General features: G+C 49.3%; 4 protein-coding genes across 4 annotated transcripts; 2 read left to right on the top strand and 2 right to left on the bottom strand.

Moving 5' to 3' along the window:
- Positions 1-2,338: 2,338 nt before the first annotated feature.
- Positions 2,339-3,128, top strand: ANOM_011313 (sorting nexin-3; the record flags this gene model as incomplete). Its single annotated transcript, XM_015556569.1, has 3 exons — positions 2,339-2,416; positions 2,591-2,912; positions 3,005-3,128. The coding sequence occupies 3 exons, from the start codon at positions 2,339-2,341 to the stop codon at positions 3,031-3,033; spliced, it is 429 nt and encodes a 142-aa protein (XP_015401278.1). The 3' UTR covers positions 3,034-3,128.
- A 633-nt stretch (positions 3,129-3,761) lies between these two features.
- Positions 3,762-5,778, bottom strand: ANOM_011312 (SANT/Myb-like DNA-binding domain-containing protein; the record flags this gene model as incomplete). Its single annotated transcript, XM_015556568.1, has 3 exons — positions 3,762-4,623; positions 4,677-4,706; positions 4,760-5,778. 3 exons carry the CDS (start codon positions 5,776-5,778, stop codon positions 3,762-3,764), a joined length of 1,911 nt encoding a protein of 636 aa, XP_015401279.1.
- Positions 5,779-6,468: 690 nt separating this feature from the next.
- ANOM_011311 (uncharacterized protein) lies at positions 6,469-7,220 on the top strand (the record flags this gene model as incomplete). The annotated part of the gene is made up of 3 exons (XM_015556567.1): positions 6,469-6,530; positions 6,607-7,153; positions 7,212-7,220. The coding sequence occupies 3 exons, from the start codon at positions 6,469-6,471 to the stop codon at positions 7,218-7,220; spliced, it is 618 nt and encodes a 205-aa protein (XP_015401276.1).
- A 503-nt stretch (positions 7,221-7,723) lies between these two features.
- Positions 7,724-9,391, bottom strand: ANOM_011310 (uncharacterized protein; the record flags this gene model as incomplete). The annotated part of the gene is made up of 3 exons (XM_015556566.1): positions 7,724-8,026; positions 8,092-8,577; positions 8,639-9,391. Coding segments are annotated over 3 exons (1,542 nt in total), but the record flags the coding sequence as incomplete, so codon positions are not given.
- Between the last annotated feature and the right edge of the window lie 940 nt (positions 9,392-10,331).

The following is a 10,331-nucleotide window of genomic DNA, read 5'->3' as shown; positions in this document are numbered from 1 at the left end:
GATTAGTTGGCAGAGGCTCCAGGAATCCGTTCGTATCACTCCCTACTTCTCTAGAGGTCCTCTCGGATGAAGTACGTAAGATGATAATGTCAGTACATCACGAAAACAACAACAAAGAAAAAAAAGAAAGGGGAAAAAACGTAAAGTGCTGGAATCACTTCACTTGATGAAGATGTGGCTCGGGGAGAGAAACGAGAGCGCGGGGACAAAGCATCCAGCTGACACACACTACAACACACGAGGTTGACGTGTCAGAGGTGATATCGGCAGCCTATAATACACGCTTCACTAACAACACCATCACCCACATTCAGTGATACTAAAGTAGAAATTGAGCTTGCTGATCTTCTGGAGGTGCCGTGGGCTCTTGTATACCACCTATTTAGTCCTTCTAGTTTCAAGAAAGAGATTGAGGCCACCCTCAAGTCGAAATACGCAAGATGACTAAATGGCTACGACTCAGCCGCGCTGCATGTATGTAATGAATGCCCCGCAGTGCATATTCGTGGACGAAAGTCGCGATATCCCGATATACATCTGCTATTGTATCCCATCTACTGGAGTTTAGCACGCACTGATCCACAACGGGAAAGACACTCATCCAGTTCTGTGCGTGAAACTGCCAAACCATGCCAACCGTCAAAGCTTTGGACAGCTCTAAGCTGTAAACGATGGGATGGATTGCAGCTTTACTCATGAAGCGCGCCACACCAACTGCGATGCTGGATGAGCGCTATCGTACGCCGTGCGGCTTCGTCCAGTATCAAGCCAAAAGAAAATCCCATATATCGGGGTTAAGATGAGAGAGCACAACGTTGTGATTGCCTCACTTCCCGCAGGTTTATATGGGGCACCTTCCGCTGCAATTACGACGTCGAATCTGCTTTTATCCCTGTCTTAGATAAGAACTGGTCTGCTGGTGGGAATTGGTGGCAGTATTACCCGACCTGAACAAGGCCATGATATCCGGCTAGGTAATGTCGTTGTCGGCCAACCGCAGGGTACGACTGGAGGAGTGAATCAGTATATTTTAAGGAAGGCGAAGTCCAATGAAAAATGGGAATAGAAAGACTTTATCAGCAAGCCCCAATAGATCCTCCTTCAAACACTAGCAAGACTGCAAGCGGAGCAATAACTGGAGGATTCTAGAATAATTGAGTTACTGGGTGACATACCTATCACTGTTGACTATGTGTAGAGGTTCAGATGAGCTGCATGCTAACTTGATATTCCACAAAATATCTGGACCTTCGAATGCTTCGGGAGTCACTTAGACGTCTACCTAAGATGTCACAGGAAACCTACACTTGAATATTACCAAGTATTAACAAGGATTGTCGATTCAATGCTATATGAAATTTACAGTTTCTGGCTTACTCCGAACGACATCTAACAAACTAAGGAGCTGTTGATATTGTAGTAATTAATTTCAGTAAATATCCCATGTTTGATGCCCAGCTGAGGATTTCAAAACCTCTAGAGATTATAAAAGTCTAGTCCAGTCTAGTATCCCTTTAAACAGGACAGGCTAACTATAACCCGGGAAAGCATTGATAGAGCTTAAGTTAGCCTATCTTTCTGTTCAGTGATTTCTCACGTTAGGGTAAATTGAAGCAGTTTCCGACGGAAAATAACAGAGGTTAATATAGTATTCTAAAGGGTCCCAACCAAGTCAATGTATGCCACCACACCCGCTGAGACTGAAAAAGATGTCCAGGAAGGCATCCTTTGTTTCTTCCTCCTCGACAGCCAAGCGTACGCGATATCTTTCTATGGTTACAAGGAAGTTGTGCAATTGCTGTTAGGGAAATGTATAAATATGAGTACAATGGATCCATCAACTTTTGTCAAACAAAGTTCAATTATATCAAGGCCAGCTAAGCATGTACGTATACAGAATCAGTATCCACAAAAAGTATATTGGTTAAATCGAGAGCATTCATCGGTCAGGAAGAAACTATAAATATGTCACATGATCCAGCATGACAGCGGAACGGAATAACAATGCGCCCCCAGCCTGGATAGAACCATACGCCAGTAATACGACGCTAAGAGCATGAGATCAGTTATCAGTGCCCCCGTCGTCGTCATACCAAAATTCCCTCTTTGGACCGAAATCCACGAGCCATCCTCTGCGCCTTTCGTTCACCGGCCTCCGAACGAGCCGTCGCTACCTGTATAAAACCACCCCGAAACCTCCAACACCCAGACCTTCCTCCGGTCAAGGAAAGAAACCCGAGCACCCACCCCTCGTCGTCTGGCGGCTAAAGCTTCCCCGCGGTCTCCCTCCCCACCTTTTTCAACATCTCGTTTTGCAGGAGGTCGTATCCCCGTCACAATGCAAGCCGTCCCGGAATCGCGACAACAGACCTTCGAGGAAATCTACGGTCCTCCGGAGAATTTCCTCGAGATTGAGGTATGTGCTTTTTCTCCTTTTCACTATCGCTAGTAAAATCCGGAAGAAAACACAGAGTCGTATCAAATGAAATTCAATTCGGCCCTGTCGCGCGACATACAAGCCCCCCACCCCAAGATGCTATACATAGGTCCCATGGCAATATCCTCAAACCAATTAACCATATCTCCCTAGGTCCGAAACCCCCAAACCCACGGCACATCCCGGAACATGTACACCTCGTACGAAATCGTCTGTCGCACCAATATCCCCGCATTCAAGCTCAAGCACTCCGTCGTGCGCCGCCGCTACTCCGATTTCGAATACTTCCGCGATATCCTGGAGCGCGAGAGCACAAGGGTGACGATTCCGCCGCTGCCCGGGAAGGTGTTTACGAATCGGTTCAGTGACGATGTCATCGAGCACCGCAGGGAGGGACTGCAGCGGTTCTTGCAGATAGTTGCCGGCCATCCGCTTTTGCAGACGGGGAGTAAGGTTTTGGCGAGCTTCATACAGGGTTTGTCTTTTCTATTCCTTTTTTTGTTCTTCGTTTCGTTTTGTTTCTACAGGCCTTGATTGTAATGTGGATTGCTGACTGGTGTGGTGTAGATCCGAACTGGGACCGCAATGCTTGGTAGAGTTGGGTTGTGCGGTGGATCGTCATTGAAATGAGGGTCTTGCTTCGGCTGTTCGGTTTTCATCCTCCTTTTCACCTTTTCTTCTTCAATTACATGCGGGTGTGTTAATCCATGGCCTGTGGCTTGTGGTTATACTCGTCTTGTGATTTTGCCTTCCTTCTCTCCTTCCCCTCCTTGTCTTTGGTGCATCTCTTGCAGTTACCTTGTCTGTCTGTCTTGGCGGAATTTCCACGCAAAATAGCGTTCATGTTGATGCTTGATTCTTCTTGTTTTGTAAAGGCGAACATGGCATTTAATATCTATTTCAGTTCCCACTTTGGATTTTGTAGGTTATGACCGTTTAGACAAAGATCATTACCGGTGGCTTGATGGGTTATTTTTTCGGTTGGGTACGTGGTATCAAATGTATGTGAGCAGTCAAACGCATATACCTGAAATAAGAAACGGGACCAGGAGTTGAGGATCAAAAAGGTGGGTTCGTTTTTATTTATCTCGCTTGTGCTTGTACTATTACCACAGGTAGTAAACATTACTGAGCCACATACGGCATAGCATGTAAGAAACCTGTCGCCGGAAGTGGGTTTTGTAGACAGTAGGCATCATGGCGAAGTAAATATCCGAAAGAATTTACATGAAAGACATTAAGAAAACCCTGGGATGCGCCGCCCCATAGCTGAGATCAAGTTAGCAAAAGGGAGTGTTTGAGAGAGCTTCAAGTTTCTTTGCAGTCATGACAATTCATCCCAAACCATTGGGGCAAGAGTATTATCGGCCCAAGATGGGTCCACGCCTGATGGATTAGCAGTATTTTCATCCAACGGGAAGGAAAACACGGCTGTCGAAGGGGCACCTGCCACGCTTTCGAGAGGAAGTCCCGGGGGTGGAGCTGGAGGAGAGAGTGCAGGATCAATGGGTCCTAATGCGGACTGCTCAGAGTTATCTGACTTGCCATTTTGACTGCTGGGGAGTTGTTTGGTAGGTTGCAAGTTCCGCTTGCTACTGGATGCCCGGTCTTTTCCATCTTTAAGACCTGACTCCTCGGATTGATTGAACGAATTACCGCTGACAGACCCGCCGTCACGGTACGCGTGCGGAAATTTGGTCCTAAACCGGTCCCGCAGATCGGTTGCTCTACGATGACCGAGGTTCAGCCGCTTGTCCTGTTGAATTAGTGTCCACTGAAAACCGTGTACCGCATAGCCTTTCAGAAGAGCTTCGTCTTCAGCGACAGTGAATGGACGCCGGGACCGACGGCGAGACTTGATGGTGAAATGTGGCTCCGGGATGCCGAGAGATGCTAAGGTAGACTTGGATTTGCTAGAAAGAGTAGGCCCGGTTTTCGCCGACGCTGGTTTAGCCTGAGAAGTCAAGTTTTTGAGCTCGGACTCCTCGGTCGGGGTACCGCTAGAAGACAAGGACTCCTGAGAACTACCGGCTGAGATCCCTCCAGGCGGCGTCTCTGAGACAGGCCATGGGTGTGGAAGGCGAATCTTCCCCGGGGCGCCATCAGCACCCTCTGTTTCCGCCCGTGAGAGTGCATCGGCCAGGGTGTCACGAAGTTTCTTCGTAGCCTCATTGGGGTCGGCGGCACTTCGAAGGATTAGAAGGCAGAGCCAGGGAATACAATCACAATAATAACCTACCGATAAGCCCAAGGACAGCAGACACGAAATCTAGTCTCCTGTCAGTCCATACTTTCGCAACAGGGTCACCACCGGCGCCGTACCTATCCTTCAGGTTTGAAGCACTCCGTTTGTTGAACTTCAGCTCTGGTTGTGCCAAGATCGCGGTCCAGTTACCAATCCCACATTTAACCACGCCGCGCAACAGAGCAGTTGTTTCCTCCTCGGTCCATTTACGAAGATTCTTGCGGGAGCGCCCTCTTGTCTTCGGGGACAGTGGCTCCTTCTCTTCTGCACAGGGTTGGGCTTCTTTGTCAGTTTGCAAGTCACCTTTCTCGTGTCCTATCGGATCAACGCTCGCATCATCGAAAAGGCCACCTTCTATAGTAGTCTGCTCGCCATCCACGGTGTTCTCCCCCACAGGGGAATCCAAAATCTCATGGATCCTGCCTTCCCTCCTCTCCACACTTTGACTCTCAACAATTGTATTGGCAGTCAATAGTACGGGTTCCACAAAGGAAGTGCCTCGCGAGGGTTTTGTCAGCAGCTGCGTGATGGAACCGGGTTCGATCGGAGGGAGAAGAGCGGCATTGGGCGGAGGTTCGTTCAGACCATTAAGAATAGCAAAAGGCCCGAATGGTGGCGGTCGCGGTTCCTTGTGCGCCTGCGGAATGGGCAGCTGCAGATGTTCTCCAAAGGAATCCGCCTGGACCTCCAACCGTCGACGCTTTCGGGCATGCGAGTCATCGTCAAAGGAGGAATAAGGGAATCGTTCCAGGGCGCGGAGGTTGACAAATTCCGGGAGAATAGGCTTGGGAGGGGGCTGTAAGCTTGAGACCGCATCTACGGTATGGTCAATTTTTTTTGCGCGCGCCGCATTGACGCTCTCCGTGAGTCCACTGGAGTCGTTGCGGCCAGGCAGGACTCCAGTTGAATTGTTGGTCTTAGGGATGGAGTTTGGCTCTCGAACTCCACTCGCATTCGGTTCAAGCGGTGAGGGGATGCTTAGGATGCGGGAGGAGACTGGTTGGCGGAGAGGTGCAATGCGGAGGCTTTGCAGTTGGGGTAATTCGCGGGTGAGGGATTCATCGAAAGACCGGGCAAAGGTGCCGTTGGAGTCCATTGTTCGCACTCACACCATCGGGAGTTAGTAGTTCAGAGATCATTCAGTATTGGTCGGCCCTATAGAGATGCTAGAGTTTATCACACGGGCCATTTTGCCTCAGTCCCTTGATACATGGAGTTGGAGTTGATAATAAATAGGAGAAAGGGGGAAACAAAAAAGATTATAGTGATGGCGATAACGTGTATAAATTGAGATGGAACTTATCGCCCCGTATTCCGAACCAGAGAACCAGTTCTGGGATGGCACGTGCACGGCTGACTGAGCATTGGCCCCCACGCCCGATGGAGCCAGGATTGCCTAAACAGGAAGTTTAATTTGCCAGCGTTCGGCAATCGTTGCGGAACGGAACAACTCATGTCAATCCCTGTGAATACTTCCATATCTCCTCTCGGAAATTGTGCAGCTCCAGTTTAGTCTGGGGACTAGTTTGCTTAAGCTTTCCCATACCATTGGGTCCATGTTCATATAATATATTGGCCCCCAGCTGTGCCAGCGCACACCTTTTCTTTGTTCTTTCTCCATATAAAGACCCTCACCATATCACCTTTCCTCATAACAAGCAACTGATCCTGTCTCAATACGCCGAGCCCACGTATTATCATTTAAGCCGGGAACACTGATAGAAATAACCAATATACATTCACTTCTATATACATTAGAAAGACAAACCACATCCATACCGTCACCATGGGCGTCGACGTTCCGTCCTGGCCACACTTTCTTTTCAGGGTCTTTGAGCCTTTATCCTGGTACGAACAGCAACAGAGAAGCATTCAACAGCTATCCGATTTGAAAATAAAGACCTCTAAATAACCACATTCACAGCTTCGGCGGCTACATCTTCCCCCTCCTAGACTTAAACAAGTTCATCGTGGACTCAACACCAAACGTCCCAGCGCCAGAGACCATCCATCCAAGCAGTGTCGTTCTAGCCGGCCAACTAGGAAACATCTACGCAGTCCTCGGCCTTCTAAGCTTCCTCATCCACCACAACACCAACGACCCGAAAGTCTTCCGCAACTACATCCTCGCCTACGTCTTCAGCGACATCAACCATCTCTACGCGACCTACCGCGGCGTGGGCTGGGACACCTTCGTCGACCCCTGGGCGTGGCAGAACCTCCTCACCTGGGGCAACATTGGCATGACGGTATTCATGCTCGTGAACCGCATCCTGTTCCTCCTCGGTGTCTTCGGAAATGCCAAGCGTCTAAGACCCATCAGAAGAAGAACTGAGCCGGCGCACAGCCGAGAAGGACGACGCAATCCAGCCGTGTGGGTGAGGAATCGTTGGTGTGCGGAGATCAACGCTGCGCTTCTGCTCGGCTTAGTTATTCTCTCGTGTGTTGGGTGGGGGCTGGGCCTTTCTTGGGTGATTTATATGTTGGTTAAGGAGGTGCTGACTTGGTTATTGCTGATGTTTGGGATAGACCATGTGATTGTGAGCTATGTGGTTGTCAATACGGCGAGGTGCGTGTCTGTTGTTGCGTTGTATCTGTTGAGTAGGCGCGGTGGGTGAGTTCAGATGATTATCAGGTGTCATCGATGGGAGACTTTTGTCCGTTGCGAATCTCGGCACTGGCTGCTGGAAGAATATCTACGAGGAAAGTTTATCTGGGCTTATTACATATTCTCTGCCATGGACACATTTCTCTAATTAACGACTATTTAACGTGTGCATGAAATACATAGTCAGAGCAAAAGACACGCTTCACAAACTAACAGATAACTCGCTGAGCAAGGACATGATTGCAGGATGAACCCAATATGCAGAACGAACCCTTACTCTCACCATAAAATTGAAATCCAGCGCCAATTTAATTACAAATCCCGTAAATTCCAACATGCTTAATGCAAAATCGTGACATGTACGATTCATATCCTCGAGCTTCTCGATTAATGGAAGAAATAGATGCTGTGTGTCCGGCACAGTCTGGTTCAATTAGCGCATAGCGTTGCGCATTCTCTGGAACATCTGCAGCAAGGCCGGCTGCCCTTGCTGTTGGTACTCTCTGATATGTGGGATGAGACAGGGGATGCCGGGCGAGGACTGGAACTGTTGTCGATAGGCAGCGTAGTTCTGATACGGCACGATCAGAAGGAGCAAGTCAGGAGGAACGATCGGGTTCAGGGCCATTGCCTCGGCGGCACCGTTGCTGCTGAAGACGGAATCGGTGATGCTATACTTCTGCAGGCCGTTGATAATGGCGGAAAACGAATGGTAGTTCCGAATGACAAGGAGGGCCTGGAATAGCTCAGTTAGTGGTGAATGATACGGTTGGGGGGCGGAAGCTAAGTTCCACTTCGTACCTGTAAACAGTCTTGAATATACGGGATCATGTCCGGCAGCGCGGTGCAGCATTCCCAAACCTCGATGCTGAGCGACTCCCACTTGCTCAGCAGTCGCGTCACCGCCGGATCCTCCGCCATGACTTGCTGCGGCGTTAGGGCGGAGAAGCTGCGCTCGTCGGCGTTCGTTAATGTGCGAGCGAAATCGGCAGCGGATGTCGATCCGGTCAAGTCTTCGTAGAGGGAGAAGTCGGTATCAAAGGGTTTGATCCAGTTCATCGTCCGGGCGTGCACATATTGCCTCTCAAAGCGGACTCGCAAGACAGACAGTACTTTCAAAATCGACGTCAGACTGGGCGGGAGGTCTTTGAACAAACCTTGAATCGGATCCGCTATGAATTCGAAGCCAGGTGTGGCACTCGGTATCTCATAGTTTCCTCCCGATTGCAGAGCGAGCAAGCAATGAAGCAAGGCGCGGTGGGCAAATGGGCTTCGGTTTCGAAGATGCTTCACAGTCACGTTAGCTATCTGGTGCGAAGGTCAGGCACAAGGGAGCTGGGGTGTTTACTTGTTCAACTTTGGCGTACCTCACTATCTCCTCGGGGAAGGTATTGAAATAATTCAACAGATGGATGTACAGTGCGGTGTGTTGCCGTAAAAACCATTCGACCGCGATCGTCGGGTAACCCAAGGAGTAGCGGACCAGCTCTTCGAAGGGAATACGAGTGAAATGCAGGTGGCTTTCCGCATCAATCGCATCCGCAATCGCAGCGGGATCCAAGTCCCGCTTCACTTGAGGCGGGAACCAACTCCAAGCAACGAGTGATGGGGTATTGGTTTTGCACCGGCGAATGATCTCTTCGACCTTCTGGATAAATGAGAGATTGGCGATATACGCCCTCTCCTTCGGTTGAACTAGTGTAAGCAGGAAACTGTCCACGGCTGATGCATTTCGACTCTGCAGGGAGGAACGAGGCAGGTTCTCGTCTCGATACAGACCATACTGGATCACTCGTTTGATATCCTCAACGTCAAAAGCCCACAGCACGGTGGTGGCTTCATCCTCCCACCATCGGTATGTCACAAAGAACGGAGGTATCTCCGCACTGGACTGAAACAGAGATGGGTAGCTTGACTGTACCGACATTGACGCTGCATTCATCGACTCATCCATCGCACGAATGCGTGGAGCCCCAGCCATGCAACCAGTCTCCGGCAACGAGAAGAAAGTCTCGGGCGTTGACTGTAAGCCTACCACTGTATCCTGATTCGGGGTAGATATCTCAGCAAAACGACAAACGACAGTTTCCACAGTGGACCAACTATTGGGCAGCTAGTGTCCCTGCCTTCTTATCCGTGCTTTAATTGCTTTAGTTGGGCCGTCACGGCGTACAAACAGCTAAGCGACTTCCGAAACGAGGTGCCTGTTTCCGCCACCCAACTGAGACCTAGAGGATTGAGCGGATCCTGAAGGTGTAGGTACAAGTATATGCTGAGCCAGCTGGGGCACAACCTGGCGTGAGATGGAAGAGAAAGACAACAAAACTATAATGTAAATATGATGATCGTAGAAAAGGAACCACGTCCAGAAGCGGGCCAAGCCTCAAGAGGTGACTGAATCCTCTTAGGTAGATACCGAGGGGATATCTGGAACAGATAGACAGTAGTGGGAAATGAGGGTCCGGGCACTTGGCCTTTTATTGCACCCGTACGGAGCATGCGCCTGCATTTCTTTCCTGGTCCTTTTTTCTATTTTTTATTTTTTTTATTATTTTTCTTTGCCTGGACTAAAATGTCTTATCTTCCCAAACAACCCCCAGGCAGCAGATTCTGCAGTCTTGCCACGTTCAACTCACGAGGGAACTAGAAGCACCGAAAGCTTGCAGTGGCTTTTACATCTGAACATGACGGGAAGTGGCGCATCAGAAAATCAAAAGAAACGACGAAGGGGGCTGATCTGTTCCAAACCGCTGGGTCTCCCGGAATCCAGGTTCGGCACAGAAACGGGGATTGGCCATCGAGGGCTAACAAAAATTAAAGAAGCCTGAAAGGAAGGAAAGTCTGGAGCTGCGAAGTGGGCCGGGTCGATCAATCAATCGTCATAGTCAACAGACAGTATATGGAAAGCGTTCAACGATTACAACATAGCCCCTGAGACGCCGTTAAACAAGATGGCCTAAAAGGACTCTGGCAAGATTCTAGCCACATGAAGGTAAAAAATAAAACAATACAAAAATCACAGGGAAAAAAATATTTTATTA

This window comes from Aspergillus nomiae (assembly GCF_001204775.2).
Source record: "Aspergillus nomiae NRRL 13137 chromosome Unknown contig00626, whole genome shotgun sequence".
Lineage (NCBI taxonomy): Eukaryota > Fungi > Ascomycota > Eurotiomycetes > Eurotiales > Aspergillaceae > Aspergillus > Aspergillus nomiae.
The sequence above is the reverse complement of the archived record's forward strand: the minus strand, read 5'-3'. Positions and strand labels throughout refer to the sequence as shown.